This window comes from Lycorma delicatula, chromosome 2 (assembly GCF_047948215.1).
Source record: "Lycorma delicatula isolate Av1 chromosome 2, ASM4794821v1, whole genome shotgun sequence".
NCBI classification, from domain to species: Eukaryota; Metazoa; Arthropoda; class Insecta; order Hemiptera; family Fulgoridae; genus Lycorma; species Lycorma delicatula.
In genome coordinates, this window is record NC_134456.1 from 157,533,649 (window position 1) to 157,556,191 (window position 22,543).

At 30.8% G+C, this 22,543-nt stretch overlaps 1 protein-coding gene across 5 annotated transcripts in view; it reads right to left on the reverse strand.

Moving 5' to 3' along the window:
- LUBEL (Linear Ubiquitin E3 ligase) overlaps positions 1–22,543 on the reverse strand; it is a 220,522-nt gene that overhangs the window by 157,728 nt on the left and 40,251 nt on the right. For all 5 annotated transcript variants that reach the window (XM_075356534.1, XM_075356537.1, XM_075356532.1 and 2 more), the window contains 2 exons: positions 17,599–17,722; positions 12,519–12,667 (listed from right to left, as the gene is read on the reverse strand). In XM_075356534.1, coding sequence (XP_075212649.1) covers positions 12,519–12,667; positions 17,599–17,722 — 273 coding nt within the window. The remainder of the gene's footprint in view (positions 1–12,518; positions 12,668–17,598; positions 17,723–22,543) is intronic.

Here is a 22,543-nt window from a genome sequence, read left to right on the forward strand (position 1 = left end):
CATATTACAAACTATTTGTAAATAATGAAAGTTAGTGAGAAATTTGTTGTTGCTCATTTTGCACAATTGTTTTAATGTCAGGTTGTAAATTACTTATGCTTAATAGAAGAGATGAATCTATTGATAAACGATTTCTTGTTTTGGTTTTAATAAGTGTTATAGCTGAGAATCCAGCTTCACACAAATATATGGTTGCAAAGGGAAGTAGCATTTTCATGGCTTTGTTATGTAAATTTGGATGTTTAATTTTTATTGCAGTTCAGAATTTAACTAAATTCAAAGTCAAAAATTTGTTTTTTAAAGTTATGTCAGAACACAGTTTCAAGAAACATTTTTGGTCTTCATTATTGAAATTTATATTATTGCAATTATTCTCAATAAAAGGATTAGTTATCCATAAATTCATCTCCTGCAAATCTATGTAGGCAAATATTTTTCAAATCCATCATATAATGACTGTAAATGTCATATATGATATACCACCAAAGCCATACTCTTTAGTGTGGCGTTGTTTTGATATCTTCCGTTACTACACCATGCGTCACCATCATGCTTCACGGGATTGTTTATTGTTGACAATTGTGCAAAGAATACAATGTATTCAATAAATTAAAGATTCACCAGTGTTTGCCAATGTATGAACATTATTAAATAAGTATAATATATTACTGTTATATGAATTTTTTTGTTAATTTTTTTCTCATTTTTTAAAGTTTAATTTTTTTTTGTGGACAATTTGTTCAGGGATATTAGCATTATCTTGCGGGCCAACACCAGTCCTACCGACCAATGGTTGAGAAACACTGGTCTGTAATACCTCTTAAATAACTGCTTAACAGCCAAATATTAAAGAAAAAACAAAAATAATCAAATGCTCCTACCTCAAAACAATCAGTTTTTCAGTATGAGACCACCCACTTTGGGTATTTTGTAGGCCACTTTTAAAACTACTGTGAAAAGTATTAGATGGCCACCATTTTTGTTAGTTGTAATTCAAAGTATTTTACATCAAAACTTTTGATTTTCAATGTCCTTTAAAATTATTTTTCACAACCCTACCATTCCTACTTTAATTCTTTTACTTACCTCATGGAAGCATAGAGGGTGGATGGTCTCATACAGGAAAAGATCACTTCAAGCTATAACCATTTGCAAAATTTAATTTTTTTTAATCTTAATGTATTTATACAAAAAGTTATTTAAGGATTTTCATATTTTATTAAAATATAAACATTATTCTATACTTAAAAATGTATTAGAATTTAATTATAGATAACAGTGTAATATTAAATTTGTAAGAAAATTAATATAGAAAGCTTTTTGAAAGCACTCATAATTGCAAGGGATAAAATTATTTTTTTTTTTACATTATTTTCATTTACGTCCTGACTACATTTATTTCTGAAAGAAAAAATTGAACCAAAAAGGTTCAATTTAACAATTTCTATAAAATTTCTCTGTATACAAAATATCAAAAAGCTTTATTAATGGATTTTAAAAAAATTTGTGCTGTGAATTGCTGCAATAAAGTAATAATAACTACAGCAAGTGGTCAACATTTTTAATTATTTCTTTTTATTTAATTGTCATATACTGGATGAGCAACTTAAAACTGAACCGCTAAAAACATAGTCGTGACATGTAACATTTTATGAATGAAATGAAAATGTAAGTTAAATTAAATTCTGTACTTACATTAGCAAAACTATAAAATTTATTATTTTTAAGAAATATGTTCAAAGTGAACACCATCTGCAGTGATGCACTTTTTTACTCAATCAAATCAGATTTCAAATCGCATGAGATGAAACATTGTTGTCAATGCTGTTAATTTCTTGTTGAATGTTTACCTTCAGTTCATAAGTAATGTGGGAATTTGATTCATAAACTGTATCTTCCACATAGCTACAAAGGAAAAATTGTAACTAGATAAATCTGGAGAATAGGGAGGCCACCATCGTCTGCTGACAGTTTTTTCTTTTGTAAAAGCTACATGAATACTTGGTACTGAATGCGTGTACATTTAAAGTGTGACACATTGTTCTGTATTGTTGGAAGAAGCTGTATTCTTTTTTAAGATCTGTTAACTGAATATAGAATTCTTTGAAAATTATATGGAACACTTCTGTATTGAGTGTTCGGTCAAAAGTGGGACCAATATCAAATCCTGTTTGTGCTGTGCTGTTTAAAATTACACCATATACTGATTTTCTCATTGTGAAGTGGATGCTTAAACATCTAGTGAGGATTTTCAGTCATCCAATACCTGGTGTTGCATAAATTAATATGCCGAGAAAAATGAAACCAATTCTTGTTTGAAATGAAATAAAGGATTGAATCTATCTGTCCACTGAAAAAGTTATTGAGAAATTAGTCACAGTATTTAAGACATTTTGGTTTCACTTAAGTTGTTGCACAGCGATGCATGATATAGTTTTAAATTTAAATCATTAAACATCTTATGGCAAGTTGTTATTTTACATATTTTTATTGTGGTAACTTATGTATAAGTTAGACTCAGTTTGGACAGTAGAAATTAGACTAGTTCGGATTAGTAAAAATTATTTTTTGAATATCGGCCTCTGGAGTCCTAACGAAGGTAGCTTATTTCATTCTGCATTTGAAATCGAACCCATTGAATGCTATTTTTTAGCTGATTGTGCTACTCTTTTTGGGTTACTGGCATTTGTAAAATTTTCTGCAAATATTTGACGTGTTATTTGAAAGTTTCCAGAACTCACATAAACTTCTATTATAACAACCCTTTCCTCATTTGAATTAGGCATTTTAGAAAAATACAACTGTAAAGAACAAGCAGTGATAGTAGTAGTGTTAAAGATGGCATTCAAAAGTGGGGTCAATATTGCCCCAATTCGAGCTGGCTCAGTTCAGTTTTAAGTTTCACACTCTCTAGAAAGAATATATTTTTTCTACTGTAATGTCCTCCTCTATGAATCATGAGACCTTGCCGTTGGTGAGGGGGCTTGAGTGCTCAGGGATACAGAGTAGCTGGACCGAAGGTGCAACCATATCGGAGAGGTATCTGTTGAGAGCCAGACTAAGGAATGATTCCTGAAAGAGGGCAGCAGCTCTTTCAGTAGTTGTTAGGGGCGTGAGTCAGGACGACTTAAACGGCCGTATCAACATCACTCAGTCCTCTGAGTACTGCGCAGCTGAAAGCAATGGAAAACTACAGCTGCTTTTTTTCCAAGAAAATGTGGCTCTCTGCATTTTCACATAGCAATAATGGAGGCGCCTTCCTTGGTAAAATATTCCGGAGGTAAAATAGTCCCCCGTTCGGATCTCCGGGTGGGGACTACTAAGGAAGGGGTCACCAGAAAATTAAAAAATAACATTCTACGAGTCGGAGCGTGGAATGTTAGAAGCTTGAAAAAGGTTGGTAGGCTAGAAAATTTAAAAAGGGAAATGGGTAGGACAAATGTGGATATAGTAGGAATTAGTGAGGTTCGGTGGGAAGAAGAAGGCGACTTTTGGTCAGGTGATTTTAGAGTAATTAACTCAGCGTCAAATAATGGGCAGGCAGGAGTAGGTTTCGTGATGAACAAGAAGATAGGGAGGAGAGTGGAGTATTTCAAAACGCATAGTGATAGAATCATTGTAATAAGGATAAAATCAAAACCTAAACCGACAACGATTGTTAACGTCTATATGCCTACAAGCACCCATGATGATGATGAGGTAGAGTGTGTATACGAAGAGATTGATGAAGCAATTAAACACGTAAAAGGAGATGAAAATTTAATAATAGTTGGAGATTGGAATGCAAGCATTGGAAAAGGCAAGGAAGGAAATATAGTGGGTGAATACGGGCTGGGCAAAAGGAATGAAAGAGGGGACCGACTTATAGAATTTTGCACGAAGTATAATTTAGTAATTGCCAACACCCAATTTAAAAATCATAATAGAAGAATATACACTTGGAAAAAGCCAGGCGATACTGGAAGGTATCAGATAGATTATATCATGGTTAAGCAAAGATTTAGAAATCAACTCGTTGACTGCAAAACTTACCCTGGAGCAGACATTGATAGCGACCATAATTTGGTGATAATGAAATGTAGATTGGGGTTTAAAAACCTGAAGAAAAGGTGTCCGATGAATCGGTGGAATTTAGAGAAGCTTGAGGAAGAGGAGGTAAAGAAGATTTTTGAGGAGGACATCGCAAGAGGTCTGAGTAAAAAAGATAAGGTAGAAAATGTAGAAGAAGAATGGGAAAATGTTAAAAAGGAAATTCTTAAATCAGCAGAAGCAAACTTAGGCGGAATAAAGAGAACCGGTAGAAAACCTTGGGTTTCAGAGGATATATTGCAGCTGATGGATGAACGTAGAAAATATAAGAATGCTAGTGATGAAGAAAGTAAAAGGAACTATCGGAAATTAAGAAATGCTATAAACAGGAAGTGCAAACTGGTGAAAGAAGAGTGGATTAAAGAAAAGTGTTCAGAAGTGGAAAGAGAAATGAACATTGGTAAAATAGATGGAGCATACAGGAAAGTTAAGGAAAATTTTGGGGTACATAAATTAAAATCTAATAATGTGTTAAACAAAGATGGTACACCAATATATAATACGAAAGGTAAAGTCGATAGATGGGTGGAATATATTGAAGAGTTATATGGAGGAAATGAATTAGAAAATGGTGTTATAGAGGAAGAAGAGGAAGTTGAAGAGGATGAAATGGGAGAAGCAATACTGAGATCTGAATTTAAGAGAGCATTAAAAGATTTAAATGGCAGAAAGGCTCCTGGAATAGACGGAATACCTGTAGAATTACTGCGCAGTGCAGGTGAGGAAGCGATTGATAGATTATACAAACTGGTGTGTAATATTTATGAAAATGGGGAATTTCCATCAGACTTCAAAAAAAGTGTTATAGTTATGATACCAAAGAAAGCAGGGGCAGATAAATGTGAAGAATACAGAACAATTAGTTTAATTAGTCATGCATCAAAAATCTTAACTAGAATTTTATACAGAAGAATTGAGAGGAGAGTGGAAGAAGTGTTAGGAGAAGACCAATTTGGTTTCAGGAAAAGTATAGGGACAAGGGAAGCAATTTTAGGCCTCAGATTAATAGTAGAAGGAAGATTAAAGAAAAACAAACCAACATACTTGGCGTTTATAGACCTAGAAAAGGCTTTTGATAACGTAGACTGGAATAAAATGTTCAGTATTTTAAAAAAATTAGGGTTCAAATACAGAGATAGAAGAACAATTGCTAACATGTACAGGAACCAAACAGCAACAATAACAATTGAAGAACATAAGAAAGAAGCCCTAATAAGAAAGGGAGTCCGACAAGGATGTTCCCTATCTCCGTTACTTTTTAATCTTTACATGGAACTAGCAGTTAATGATGTTAAAGAACAATTTAGATTCGGAGTAACAGTACAAGGTGAAAAGATAAAGATGCTACGATTTGCTGATGATATAGTAATTCTAGCCGAGAGTAAAAAGGATTTAGAAGAAACAATGAACGGCATAGATGAAGTCCTACGCAAGAACTATCGCATGAAAATAAACAAGAACAAAACAAAAGTAATGAAATGTAGTAGAAATAACAAAGATGGACCGCTGAATGTGAAAATAGGAGGAGAAAAGATTATGGAGGTAGAAGAATTTTGTTATTTGGGAAGTAAAATTACTAAAGATGGACGAAGCAGGAGCGATATAAAATGCCGAATAGCACAAGCTAAACGAGCCTTCAGTAAGAAATATAATTTGTTTACATCAAAAATTAATTTAAATGTCAGGAAAAGATTTTTGAAAGTGTATGTTTGGAGTGTCGCTTTATATGGAAGTGAAACTTGGACAATCGGAGTATCTGAGAAGAAAAGATTAGAAGCTTTTGAAATGTGGTGCTATAGGAGAATGTTAAAAATCAGATGGGTGGATAAAGTGACAAATGAAGAGGTATTGCGGCAAATAGATGAAGAAAGAAGCATTTGGAAAAATATAGTTAAAAGAAGAGACAGACTTATAGGCCACATACTAAGGCATCCTGGAATAGTCACTTTAATATTGGAAGGACAGGTAGAAGGAAAAAATTGTGTAGGCAGGCCACATTTGGAGTATGTAAAACAAATTGTTGGGGATGTAGGATGTAGAGGGTATACTGAAATGAAACGACTAGCACTAGATAGGGAATCTTGGAGAGCTGCATCAAACCAGTCAAATGACTGAAGACAAAAAAAAAAAAAAACTGTAATGTATTTCACAATAAAATCATCTTTTAAATGTGATAACAGGTTTCCCATTAAAGCCCATCAGGGCTAGGAATGGGAGGGGTGATGTCGTGACCGGAAGCATCACAAGGCGTGTGTTTTCCACTACGGAGTTGGGATGTGATGACAGGTTGCTCGTAAATATATGTACAATGAAATTAATATTATTGTTGTTAAACAGTAATATATATATATATATATTTCTGTTCAGTAACATACCTTGAGTTTATCCAATTAATTATGTTCTGTTAAATGAATATGTTAATATGTTCTAGCTATATTAATAATATAGATAGAATATTAATGGTAAAGTATAGTGTCATATCAAAAATGGGGTGTCGGGTTTTTTTTCAAATCTTTATGTTGTAGGGTCCAACTAGTTCATCTAGACAAAAAAAGATATGTATGTATGCTTGTGCTCACACTACTTCTGGCCTTATATCTCAGGGTTGACTGCACAAATTTTCTTCAAATTTGGCTCAAATATTTCTATATGTGGGGCATTGATCATATTAATTTTTTCTCCAAATTCATTTAGGGAGTGGGGAATATCATGAAAAAACCAGTTTTGATTTTCTTCAAAGTTATTTTAGAAAAAACTTTATTAAAGTGAGTTTGTTACCTACAACACAATATAATCCAAAAAAAACTTTTTACCAAGAAATCAACCTCCACCTCTTAAAATTGAGATATGTTTTTTGTTCTTTTTCTCTACCTCCCTTTGATTTTAATACCTTTCAACATTTTTTGAAAGTTTTTACTTTCAAGAATTATCAAGAAATGTCTACAATTTTTTTTTTTATGTTATAGATCATGAACCTGAAATGCAGAAACATTTTTTTTTTAATTTTCTTTTTCTTATTTTAGATTTTATTGAAGGGAGTAGATTTAGAGAAAACTTTACTTAAGCAAATTTGTTAAGCTTAACCTGTATATGAATATTTTTAGAAAAACCTTTCTTAAAATTTATTTCCCTCTAAAAAATATTCATTATTTTGGCTCTCTTTTAATTTTTATTATTAATAGCCAGGAAGTAAGTATTTGTTATAATGACATGCAGTACTTTTTATTAATTAGTTCTGTGGTGATATAAACTGAAAAATATTTTATTTTGATTTTTTTTTTTTATTACTATGATAAGGTTTGTTTGATATATACAATAAGGTTCATTACGCTTAATATTTTAGTAGAGGAAAAATGTTTAGTAAAAACAATGTTTATATAAATAAATAAATGGATTATATATATAAAACAGTAATGTTAATTAGTTTAGTTATTTAGGGATGGAACTCTTGTGTTGTAGAGAGATCTATCAAATCACTTGTATGGAATAAGAGTAAAATGGATTTTTTACACATCAGAAATCTAATTACAAAAAAAAGGACTTGTGAGTGAAACTTCTTTAGAGAAAAATTGATCTATGTGGAAAAAATTGCTTTAATTAAATGTAATTTTTGTTTTTAGTGCCACCAATTGCTGTAGTTATTTACGCCTAGTAAATGGCAGCAGCAAGTAGAAAAATACCTAGCATTGTTCAACCTAGGTGATCTATCATAACTGGAAAAATAAGCATGGGTTTGGTATTCTAGCTTTACTTTATTCACTTCAAAGTTCAGAATATTCTACTCTGAGGTATTACATGTGTTACTGAACCATCAAGTTATTAGTGATGCAGTTGTCATAGCTGGTACTCAAATAAGTAAATATTAATTTAATAAAAAATTAATTTAAAAACAGAATTTCTAAATAATTGAAAATATATTTCCATACGTTGTTTCAGATTCAGTCTTTTGGAATCATATTTCCAAATGATTGGAGTGATTGAAAAGTGGCTATTTAAAATTTATTTTTTTTATAAAACATTAACACAAATTTTATGATGCTGATCTACAATTGCCTTCTTAAATGAATTAAGGTGCCATTCTGTCTTGAAATGTATATATGATCTTTATTAAGATAACCAATTATTTTTTTAAATTATTTTTGTCACATAGTAGTTTTCATAAACCAAACTGTGCAAATGTTACTGGGTTTAAAAATTCACCTAAAGGTTAATAGATTAAGATTCTAATTAATGACATCAGTTCATGACTCAGAAATATAACAATAATTTATTTCTCAAATTGTTTTAAATAGTACCTTAGAAATAAACTACAAATTTAAACTACTTATACGTTACATGTAAAAAAAATACTTAGTATGAGAGATTAGATGTTCCCTACAGAATAGTCTATGTTGGGGAATACTGTCAAAATTAAAAATAGAAAACCTATAAATTAAAATAATTAATTAATTTGTGCTGTCAGCATACTTTAGACCACTCAATACAATCCTGTTTTCTTATTTTACTGTAATCTCCTTCGAACATCGCATTCTATTAATTGAACACCAATTTCTCTATATTATCTACTTCAAATAAGAAGGAGAATAATTAGACACTAAATTTAGTTTTGTTCCTACATTTCTTGATTTCTTTGGGAAGTAAGTTATACTATACATTTTTAATACTAAAAAGTTATAGAAATATTTATATAATTTAAGTCTTGTTTTAGGCAGTAGAAAGATTTTTTTCTGCATGATTTTCTTATATCTTCTATGCTGTTAACTTTATTATTTATACTTCTGTTAAAGAAGATCCTTAAAATTTTATGAACGTATGAAACATAGAGGCAAACGTTTCTTAGGGAAAAGATTTTCCAGTCTATTTATATTTGAAATTAATCTAATTGTATGTTTCTGAGTAATAAATACTGGTTTTATATTTGCACAATATGCTCCTCCTCAACATAGCAGGCCATACATTAATCTTGACTCGATTAGTGAATGATATAGTATTTTTAATACATTTGGAGGACAAAAATTCTTTAAAAAATGAAATTTGTAAGTACACCTAATTCTTTTTATAATTTTTTAAAATGCTCAATCCATGTGATATTTACATGTAGAATCATTCCTAAATATTTTATCATGTTAATTTGTGGTTAGTTGGACATAAGCAAGGTCTTTTTAACATACAATTTAAATTATGATATTTAATATTTTATAAATAGTTTGGTGAACCTTTTAACTGAAAAATTGAATAATTAGTTTTTGCTACATTTAATGTTATTTCATTCTTTGTTAACCACAGTCTAAGATTCTAATTAGGGCTTCTTTGATGTTCTTTTTTATTATTTCTATATTCTTTTCTTCATAATTAGGTGCTGTATCATCAGCAAACATTGTTATTCTACCCTTGAAAATTCTATTACATAAATCATTTATGTAAATAACGAACAATATAAATGTAGTGTCAAGTATGGAACTCTGTGGTATTCCATGTTTTACAACCCCTTGAGCATTTACTTTGTTGTACATTCTCACTTCTTCAGAATCATGTACATTCTTACCTTCTAAATCCCAAAATTACCTTCCAAGTAAGATAAAAATCAATTATTACAAAGTCTTCTAACTCTAACTTTCCATTAATTTATTTAACAGTATTTCATGATCAACTAGATCATCAACTTTCCTTTAATCCAGAAACAATTCAGCTCTTTGATATTTTTTTATTTATACTATTTATTATACTTGATATAAAATTCAATAATGCAAGTACAATACTCCTACCTGTTCAAAAATCATACTGATTTGTTTTATCAAGGAAATCAAGCAATCTAGTTTTGACTATTTTTTCTAATATTTTTGACAGTACTGGTAGCAATGATATTGATCTATAATTACTAATGTTCTTTTTATCCCCTCCTTTGAAAATTAGTACAACTGATGTTTTCAGAATTTGTGGAAATTTTTTGACAAGCTCATACTGAATAGATGCACCAATACCGTAATAATACAATCGCTTATGCCTTTCATTATTTTTGTTTCTATATTATCCATTCATGCAGATTTCCTGTCTTTCATTCTTTTTTACATTCAATACTTTTTTATTTGTGGGTCTCATAAACATTGAGTTCTTGGCTCTAAATCATTATTTAAGTATTTACTAAATTTATTATCTATGTTTTCATTATTAAACTTCAGGTCCGTTTTTATTTGCTATTTCCAAAAAAATAAATATTAATTTTTTTATTATTAAACCTTTATCTGTTATATTATTCCCATTATCCAGTTTATGCAATTTATTTCTCCATCAGTACTTTTATTGGCCCCTAATATAATGTTTACATTCGACCATAGTTCAGCATTATTTCTACTACTAATAATCAATTCCTTATAAATTGCATCATTCTTTGATTTTAAATCTCCATTAATCTGAATTTAAAAAACTTGTAATAATTATTAAGTTTTATATTGTTTGTTTGGATTTTCACTTTATTATTCAGCATATCTCTTTTCCTAGTAATATGAAATAAATCCATGCTCACTCATGGTTTTATAGGGAAGTGTTTTCACTTATCACTAATGGATATTTTTAGCAGATGCATGTTTTCTATCAAAACATTATTCAGTTAATATTATTATTTTTGACACTTTATCTTTTAATTTAATTTCTTCTAGAAATAAAATTTTCTCTCACATTTCTTATGTTTTGCAGTATTGTACTAAATTTGTATCCTAACATTATATTCACTACATCAAATTATACATTGTTTTTACTTCAGTTCTTAATCTAATTTACATAAATCAGTCTGTTCAAGTGTGATAACTGAACAACCTTCAAATTTTCTGATTAAAACTTTACCATTCCTTATCCATAAGTATTCATAACATTTTTCTTTCTCCATTCTCTTCACTAATGCCAGAATCCAACTTTTCTGTGATAAGGTTTCATTTATGTAAATCGGTATGTCGGTATGTCTGAAGAGAAGAAATGTGATGTTTTGAAAAATTTCACTTTATTCTTCTTTTTTCAACAATTCATCCTTGTCTATATTCCTTGTAAATTTTATTACTATGCCTGGAGGAATTTTATCTTTTTGTTCTGGTAAATGATGACACCAGTCAATTAGCTGTTCAGTCATGGGATGTTATAATGCATCTGCAAATATTTTCATATTATCAATAACATTCTAATTCTTTCCAATTATGAATTTCAATGCAGTTTGCTCTGGTATATTGCTGCAAATCTGAAGCAGCTTTATGCAAAGCTTCAGTTTCCTTTTTAAGCAATGATATTTCAACTGTTTGCGCTTCAATTTTCTCCATACATATACCCATCTGTTTTTTTTGTACTTTAAATTTATTTAATACAACTTCTATATCAGCATGACGTTGTTCTATTGAGTTTCCTAACTGCTGTTCCAACTCGCTATTTTCATCTATCATTTCATTCAACATTTTAAATATATTAGCTAAGGATATTTCTTCACTAAGTGGAGTTTTCTCCGAAGTTAGACTGTTTTTCTTTCTCTTGCACATTCCACAGATCTCCATTTCTTTTAATTCTCATTTATAAGTTTTGGTTCTTCTACTTTCAGATTTACACAAGCACTACGGAATTTTGTATTACAATAGGAACATGATACTTCCACATTATCTCTGTTTCTTAACCATTTATTGCATTTCTTACATGATATACAGTTTTCAAGTTACACTTAACAAAATTATTATTTATATTAAAAGGAGAGAAAATTTATTTATTTAGTAATAGTAACAATGAAGTAAAAAATTACTATAATTGTGATAAAGCTTTTTATTATTTAAAATGACACCACATTTGACAAACTTGCTTGAGTCAATGCTTATTTAAAATATGTTACATTGAGGGAATAACCTTTATTATAAAAGTGGTATGAAAATAAAATGGAACTGAATTTGATTACAAAACTAACTTTATGTATGAATAGATTTTTTACGCTTATCTTCATAAAAAAATACCTGTTATCTAAAATTAAGACAATTTTTTTAGTTTTTGTATTACTTTAATAAATATATTTTCAATGAAATTTTGTTGTCTAAATTTTGTATTGAAATAGGTAGAAAAATTAAAAATGTGAGTTGCCTTGTGATTTGGTGGGAAATTTGCTGAAATAAAAAAAAATGTTTAAAAGGTATACTAAACATTTTTAGTGCCCTGCAATTTGAATACAATTGTAATTTTTAGTATAAATTTTAAATAAAACAAATCCTTGCATTATTGTTGCTGACAAAATAATGTAATACAAAGTATTTCAACAACAAATATAAAAAAATAAGTTAGTGTGTAAGGTAATATTTAAATTAGATTATTAACTTATTCTTCTACTAGAATATAATTTAATTTCATAAATATTTTTTAAATTGTATTCAATACATAATCTATAATTAAAAATATAAAATGTGATAGTATACCTTCCGAACATGATTCTGACGTTTTGGATGTCGGTGATACATATCATCACAGGAAAGGCAGAAATTTTGTTGAGCACACTTTTCACAACGAACACTAGGGGCTGATGCTCCACAGAGGTCACATCTACGGCCATCTCCTTTGCTCTTACCTAAGAAAATATAACAAGACATCTCTTATTTCACGGATATAACAAATTTAGAGAATAATCTGGAAATCTCAAAGATAAATTAAAATAACTAAGAAATAAACTTTTCAAAAAATATTATGTTATAAACCCATTAAATTATTATTTGAATTATATTAAGATGGTTATCATTATAAAATATCTTCTCAACAATTTTAAATGGAAAGGGTGTAGTTGTAAAACATCATTTAAGAGGCATTGAAAAACAGAAACTTTGATGTAAAAAAATTCAGGCCATGACAATCTTAACCAAAAATGGCGGCCAATGACATTTTTCACAGCTATTCTCAAAGTGGCTTACAGTACACCCCAAATTAAAAACTTGAACTGAAAAACAGATAGTTTTTCAGGGGTATAAGCAAAATTTTATTTTTTTACTCTTTCACTTTTGAGCAATTATTTAAGAAGCTTATAACAAATGTGTAACATAGTAGCAAAATGTGGTAGTTTCACAATACAAAAGAGGGTATACTGAACATAATCTACAATATATTTATTGGAAAACATACTACAGTACTTAAATTAATATTCATCTTCAACTTAATCCTTGAGGTACTATGAATTTGGGCGTCTAAGTTATACCAGGGTGGAAATAGAATGTACCCACTTTATTTTTTTGTTATTATATGAGTATAATACTCATATTTGCTACTAAAATAATAATTTCTGTGATCAAAATCAACACTTTATTTTCTTTCTTTTTAGCTGTAAATAATAAAAACAAATAAATTATTATAGGAAATGTTTTTTGTAAAATGTAAAAAATTTAGTCACTTTTTTGTTTTAGTGAACCATATATGAGCTAGTTAAACACTATGTTTGGTAATTTTGAGCAATTACTTGATTAACTTCAATTTTGCTCATACTTTAATTTACCATGGTAGAAATGCTTAGGATCAGGAAAACACAAGTTTTAAATGTCAGAAACAGGTAGCCCATGCATGGTCAAAGTCTGTGCTGCATTATCAGTAGGTTAGTCAGTTAGCAATCAGTTTTGTGAGTTATGGCAACCTATTCAGATGTTAATCCGTTCTGTGGAGAGAAGTTAGAGTTAAGATTAGGGATATACTGTATTACCAAGGTAGACAATATTTAACACCATTGTAGGGCACTTGGCCAAATTTATGTTTAAACAGAAATATAGTCACAATAGAGACAGACCACATCATATGTTCCATACTATTAGTCATGGTGTGTGACAGATAATCACCAAACGAAGAGAGTGCCATCAGTCACTGTCAACGACTCACTCTGAGTTAGACTTCGACTACTATTAAGGCTAGCTTATTCCTTTCTCTACAAAACTCTAACCTTAACGTATTTCCACAGGACAGATTAGCATCTGAACAGGTCGCCATAACTAACACAAAACTGATTGCTAAATAGAGTATCAATAACACAGTGTGATCTTTGATCTTGCACCTGTGTCTAAACCTGCTTTCTGACATTTAGATCCTGTGTTTTCCTGATCCTAAGCTTATTTACTATGGTATATTAAATTATGTACAAAATTGAAGTTGATCACGTAAATACTCAGAATTACCCATTTTTGATAATGTTCTTTGAAAATTCTTTTTGTACAATCAATACACGCCAGTCTATGTGTTCTTTTTAGCAGAGCAAATGTAACCTCATTTTTTCCTTCCAAAATACCTTGAACCTCCTGAAAATTATTTACTGATGGTCAAATATCAATATATTCAAGGGAAATTTTCACATGGTTTAGAAATCATACATTTTTAGTTCTGCATTTCAAATGTTCATGAAATATTAGTTCTCCTACAGCAAGCAAGAATAATCTTTTGTGGTTTATTTTATTTGAATTCAAATCAGGAAAAGAATGTTCCCAACAACTAAATGAACTAGATTGTAGAAAAGTTTTAATGGCCATGATCTTGTTCTTCAACAGAAACTTCTCTCATAACTTTCTCTAAGCTGTGCACACACCATTCTTTGTAGCATTATAATTAGTGATAATTTGTGGTTTAAAATTACATTCTTCACCTGCTCATCTATCTGAATGATGTTAGGCTGATAAGAAAACAACAGTTCAGTTTTTTCAGAACATAAGATTTTAAAATAAAATTGTCATGAAGTGCGAAAACTGAAGAAAATTCTTTTCTTTGAAGTGTTTTACCAACTCAGACGGTACAATTTTTTATTTTTTTGTAATTGTCCCAAGAATGTCAGTCATATTTTTCTCAACAGGAATTCAGCTTACTCACAGCTGTAAAAAAAAATAATCATTTGTTATTTCTTGATCTGGACCATGAAGTGGTGGAACCAAATCTATGACTACACATGCACTTTAATTTTTCTCACACATTCAATCAAGCTGTTTTGCAGTATACATTTGCATATTGTAAATATCAATTTTTTTGCATTAGCTGGAATCCATATCTTTGTCATTTTCCTTGACTTTTTTATATACTGCTGAAATGGGTATTGTCTTCTAAATACTAATAATTGTTCATCAACAGTTAATTGTGGTCCAAGGATGAAAGCCAAGTTAATGCTTTGTACAATTTTGAAACGGTGCCATCTTATCGGTTTTTGTCATTTATCTCATGTAGAGTTATCATAAAGAATACGATTCTTAAAATTTGAATAATCGATTCCTTGACATAATTGCAGGAAATACAGGTTTGAAATATTCTTTATTACTTGTCCACAGTTCTTTTACAGACTTATTTTTTCAACTGGAGGACACCAGCAATAATGCCAAGTCTCATGAATGGTAATTGCTCCTTATTATCTAAGTTTATACGTTTGCCTGGTAATACTAAATTACATTCATTTGAATGATAACAAATTTTATCTGTAAAAAACAATTTTATTGAATCTAATAACCTTTTTATGTCTGCAACTGTAAAATGTAAGATTGGAATACTTTTATTATATTGTGTTGAAGTTGCCGCTTTATGGTTTAAATTTCCTTTTTTCCATTTAAGCCCAGTTTTTAAGATATAAACATCATTCTTGGATTCATGGATTACTTCATCAGTAGAGGATGTACTGGTATCACTATTGTACAAGTCACTTTCAGAAACGTTATCTGCTTCAGATTTTTCTTAGGCTGAGAATTATCTTTACTGTCTCCATCACAATCAGAATCACTATTTTCTAATAAATAATTCTGATTATCAGTTTATCTCACTTTTTTCGTAGTGGACATTAATAATCTAATGTATTACTTTCTGTATATGTACAACTAAACATAACACCAACAAATCCTAACAGTAATTCATTATGAAGAAAACAACTCAAATGACAGGAATCTCAATGCCAGCTGAGAGCACATTGCAACTCAAAATTACTGAAATTTAAATACTTGTAGGGTGTTGTAAGGTATTAATATTTCAATATAATATATAACCTTTATTTAAAAAAATAGATTAATTTTTTTTTAGTTTATTTTTCTAATGTATATGTTATAATCTGATCAACTAATGAACAATAAGCAATTCCCTCATCTCCAAATGAGAAGAGGATAATATGTAAGATATGTAAATGAGGTTAGTCTTGTGCAGATTCAGGAATACCATTCCTGAGATGTGTGGTTAATTGAACCCCACACCCAAAGTACTGGTATCCACTGTCTAGTATTCAAATCCATATAAAAACAACTACCTTTTACTAGGATTTGAACCTCAGAACCTTTGACTTTGAAAAAGAGCTGTTAAACAACTTATTTGTGATGATGAATTAACCACTAGACCAGCCCGCTGGGCAAAATTAAATAAAAGGAATAATATTAATAAAAATACACTTTCGTTTCACTGTGTACCAAACTTATAGTTTTTGTCCCCATATAAAAGAAATTTAAACATCAATTATTTTTTACTTTTCAAGTGCCAGTATAAATAAATAAATTAAAAATAAAGCATACACACCTAATTAAGTAATTTCTACCATTGTTTTATTATATGAAAAGAGTTCCACATTAGGTCGATTTTGTAAAATTAAAAAAATTCTATATATATGATAAAAAATAAGTATTAGTAAAAATTTAAGGGTTAAACAGTACCATTTTCTGCTTAAAATATAACAATAAAAAATATTTTATTATAAACATAAAACATGAAATTGTGAATTATTAGCTGGCAAATCTACATCAAAAACTGAGAATCAATCATTTTCCATAATCACCATAATCATTATTAAATAAAATTCAGACATGAATAATTATAAAGTTGGTAGAGAAAGTTGGTAAAGAAGAAATAGTAACAACAGATTAATAACACTAATATAAAAAATAAAACCCTTTTAATGTTTCTTTCCTGTTTTTAATATAATATCTTTCTCTCTGTGTTAAAAGTGTCATACCTTTCCCTATAAAAGTTAATATAAATAATGTTACATTAAAACTTCTTAGCAGATGTTGTTGTTTTGTAAGGATCCTTAGGTACATTTTAAATTAATGACCAACAGTAATCATCCATGATATAAACAACACAAATTAAATAAAAATGACCAGAAGAAACAAATCCATGAACACTATAAAAAAATAGAACCAACCAAACCTAAATTAGTTATAGCACAAAGACTGAGTACAAAGAATTAAATGAATTTCCAAATGTATTTATTACTTCAATTGGTGCGGTGATGAGGATGTTGCTTTCCAATCCATTCAGCTATGGTGACTGTCCTGATCCACACATGGCCCACCAAACTTCCATCCACACAACCGATGATGGAATTGTCCAAGAAATGGTATTGACATAATTCATATCTGTGATATATCACAAATATGAATTGTGAAAAATGTAAAATTTGTAAAAGATAATAGCAAAAATGTAAAATCAGAAAAAATTAAATAACACATTTGTTATTTATATATATATATATTATGTAAACTAATAAAGAAGTACTTATAGTTATATAAAATGTAATACCAGCAATAGGAGCATTAATGTAGGCTTGATTAGGGAATTCAATCACTTCATAGTCTGGTTCCGGATGAGTCGGCTCATCGGGTGGTGGTGGAGGTGGTGGAGGAAGTACACTACCCCTTGCTTGCTGAAACAGCAAAAGAAAATCATAAAAAACAAAATTTAGAACATAAGAAATAAAAATTAATAATAAAAATAAAAACAGGATACATTTTTACCTTTACATCGGCAAATGTGTAAGAAAACTTAAATATAAGTAACAATGATTGGTGCAATATCCAATGAAAAATGAAGATAACATTCTATAGACTTTAGTATTTTAAAAAATCCTCTGTAAATATTTCCAGTTTATAGTTTTCTGTTAATCTTTATGTAGCATTTAGTCAACGGTTCTCCCTGTGTTTGGCATCATGCCTTATCTGGCCTTCTTGTTTATTTACTATTAATGGTTATACTTAACTTTTCATTTTATTTATCTGTTTCCTGTTTTAAATAAATTGAGGTTCTTGAAGAGGACATCCATTTGATTGTTAATCTGTTCATTTATAATTTTATTTTTACAGTTTTTATTTTTTTATTGTTACTTATTAATTTGAAATTTCTAGATTTTTCTAAAGTGTTCATTCTTCTTTCTTTAACACATTTGTGAATTAATTTCATTGATTCTTCTATTTTCATTGTGATAATAAAAACAGGACATACCCCAACTCCTGCAATTTCTTTCAAACCGAAAGATGTAATTTCTGAACTAGGACCAGTTTTAGCCCATTATGGTTGAGTGTATTATTAACGAGAAATTAGAGAACGACTAACCAGAGAAGACAGCCCAAAACTGCTAAAGAAGACAGCAGATATGACAAACAAAATAGTTCTTTTCCATTGAGAAATAAGGTGGAGGAAAGTGAAGCCAAAATAGTCAAACTGGTCAGATTGAAAAAATTCCCATTCAGGCTATCGTGAAGGAAGAAATAACGATGCTAAAAAAAGAGAATATTGGTTAAGCAAAAATGGAGTCCTTGAAAGATGGAACCCTCTAAAAAAGAGAGTGAGCACTTTAGCCACCCAAACATTTTAGTGGGGAGTCTGATGCAATGCTCACCGCACCACCTAGGTCAACACCATCTGATGCTGGCAGCAAAACATCCTCCAAGATTTATTGTGAGGTCTCAGACACCCTAGAATCAGAGGTGGAGGCCGCCAGAAGAATGGAGAAAAGAAGAAAAAAAGGATGGCCTAAGAGTAAACCTAGGTGATGATCATGTACATCTAGTCAATTTTATAAGTTTTTTTTGATGAATTTATTGTAAGGATGACTTTTTTATTAATTGCAGGACTTTAAAGCCGTTTTGACAGATTTGATAAGATTTCTTTAGAAATGGAATGTATGTTTTTAAGTAAGATGCACTATACACTACACACCCTTGTCATCTTGTGCTCTTCTGGGGTTTTATGTACTATGTCAAGTTTATTTCTGGAAGATCTGTCTGACGAGATTAGTCTTCCAACTAGGTCACTAGTTATTTTATCGGGAAGGAAAATAATTTTTTTTTTTCGTTTGGGAAAAGGGCTAACGACCTAGCAGTTGATATCCTGAAGAAAAAAAACAATGATGGCCTGGATAAAAATCTAACCCCAAATCCACACAGTTACATCTACCTAAACATCTGAGCAGGCAACAACATAATGTTTCAGTATTTTCACTTATGTCGGCTGACAGTACTTCCCATATTGAGCTGTCTGAGTAGATCGCAGTTTTGCTGCTTGCAACAGAATGGGAGGCATTACTGTGATCTGTTTTTTGGCGACTTTAAGTATAGTGTGGATGGGGAGTGCTTATCCCATCTCAGTAGTGGAAACTGGGTTGGGGCTAGGCTGATGTAAACTTGCTCTATCTAAGTCCTGTGCCATTCAATGTGAGTCAGTCACTTTGGTCCTTGGCAGGAAGTGTCCCATGGTAAGGGTATCGAAGCCCCTACTGTTACGTGCAAGCCCAGTATAGTGGGTCAAGCAGCATCTGACTTCCCAGTCCGGATTAAATCTGTGAGAGGTGACTGACTGAGGGAACCCAGGCAGTACTAGTGATTCGATTTCTCCGCCTGCACCTTGTGTTATATTGACTAGCGTATCTTTATGTATGGATGTTTTAACTTACACACATTCTCTGGCTTGAGGGTCCACACAAAAACTCTTGTCCTGGATTTCTGCCAGAATACCCTACAAAGTCAAACTAACAAAGACTATCTAAATGTCGTATCTACTACTATTAAATATGGGCAAGCCCACAAACATGACAACTGCCTGCAGCGATCTACGAATGCCGGAGGCCTATTAATCCCCTTATTACTCAGCACCTCTTGGCCACTATTGGATTGATCTCGTAAATACCTGTTCCAGCAAGCAATCACAAGATGACAGATTTTGGCCTGAACCCAAAGGGTGTAGCAGGACTAGGGTTTAGACTAGAGTTAACTGGGCCAAATATTTGCTTATAACCGGTACTAACAACCAGCAGTCGTTGCCACTACTTCGCCACGTACCCTTCAGACCAGAACAGATAAGTTTTGAAGGGCCCTCACCCTTCAAAGCTGGTACAGAAACAGCCAGATGTCATAAAGCAAAAGAGTTCCTTTCAACTTAGGAATGAGCCTCTGATTAGTTATAAGGTGAAGGAAAATGAAGCCAAAATACAAGAAGCCTGATTCTAACGTACCGCAGGTCAAAATTCAGATAGAGAAAATCCCAATTCAAGGAGTCCAGAAAGATGATGACATAATGAGTGTAGATAAAGAGACTGTTAACCGAATAGCTATTGAGCCTCTGAAAGCACAGAGATCTCCGTGGGGCGTGCATCTGGTCTAAACTTGGATGCCATACTCCCCACTGCACTTGAACCGCTATCGGATGCTACTGACCACAAAACATCCTCCATGGTATTAGAAGTGGATGAAGATTCCATCTTTAAGGCCTCAGACTCTTTAGAGTGGAGGCTGTCAAAAGGATGGAGCGAAATAATAAAAAAAGATTGGTCTAAGGGTAAACCTAGATGATAATTGTTATGAAGTAGGTTATTTAAACTACTGATGAATTTATTTTAAGGCTGTTTTTAGTTGCAGAATTTTTACAACCGTTTTGGCATTTTTTTTAAAAACTGTGTTGCATGTTTTTAAGTGGCAAGGGTCCTATACACCCTTGTCATGTTGTGTTTTATGTCATTTTAATATTCTATGACAAATCTGTTTTTAGGATGCTCTGTCTGACAAGACTGTTTTTTTGACTTGGTCACTGAGGGAAGAAAATTAAACAGTTTCTTCATGAATTATAAATTTAAAAAATATGATATATTCTATTTTAAACTATTAGTGAACTTAAGAGAATGTATACAAATAATTTTTTTGAGCAAACGAAACAAGATACCTAAGAAAAAATGTACACATTTATAAAAAAAAAATAGGCAAAGCCTACCTAACACATGAGCTGGAGTTAGCAAATTACAGTAATACATACAGTAATTATTCTCAACCTCATGCCTGATTGCAAATTACATACATAAACACCCTTATATCAGATTCATGCATACTTATCATATAATCACACTGCTAGCACAACATCAAGTACAATCTCATTATGCTACTATTACATACAGAAATTCAATGTCTTCAGAATTAATCCCTAAGTTTGTTTTTAAAATATTGAATGGATGATTTATCATTCTTCACTCCAACTGAAAGTGTATTAAAAATGTTATACAGACTATTGGGAAACTAACAATTAAAAATGTTTATATAAACACAATTTATTCGTCTAAGAACATAGAAAATAAGACAATTCAATAATAATAATTGATAATAGTTGTAATAACAACAATAATAATATCTATAACAATAAATAAATATAATACTATATTAATTATAACTGAATAAATAAATTATATACAAAATAGTATTTCAAGTAAGGACAGTATTTATTTAAAGGTAGTTATAAAATTCAGAATACAGTCCAATTGACTAAAGACATTATAATAACTGCTAATATTAACACCTTAACAACTAGTATTGTGTTAACAACCAGATAAGATTAGACCAGTCTAAGGTTCATACAATTCCATTCACTGCAAATATCTTTCCTGTTTACAATAGAACTGCCCTAACAATTTACAAATGGACTTAATATTGTTACTTTCATAATTTTCTAACAATAACTCACCGAACAAATTCTGGATTTACCCACTGACTACACTGGAATGATTGTGACGTCAGTGTACTTGTTCTACATGCTGACTTATAATCGCGTCGAGCATACTTTGCAGCACCTGCTTATACTCACTTCCTACTGACTGGGACAGTCAGTAAGTCACTGAGCAGGACAGTGGGATACTGGCCTGCTCAGTGTTTATATACCCTATTGAAGCGGGAGAATTCTCATCGTCCCTTACATTTTTCCATTAATTCCTATTACGGTCTGATAACCCTTCTCGTTGAACAACAGCTGTTAGAGGAGTGCCATTGACAGTTTTACAAAGAACGATTGTTAAACAGACATGTTAGCCTGAAAAAAGAATCCCTTCTAGTATCCTTCTGGATTCCCTCATAAATATTTTCTTATTCTTTCTTCTTAATTGGAATGAATACATTATACTGGTCTTGTTAGAATATATTAGCTCAGAAATATATTTTCTTTTCAGAGGGAGAAATCTGGCTTAGGTGTATGTAACAGTGCATATAACTGTCTTCTGTTATATTAAAATGCTTCCGATTCCAGTTGACCTTTGTAAAAAATGTTAGATTATGAACACAAAAATTCCTTAAATCGCTATTCTTCTTTTTTCCAAAAAAAAAATAAAATAAAAAAGAGTGAATGACATTTGATCTCTCTCAATTGAATTAGTCTTTTATAAATCTTTTAATAGAAGATGAAGGTTATTTATTTGACTGATAAGCACTGCTTTATT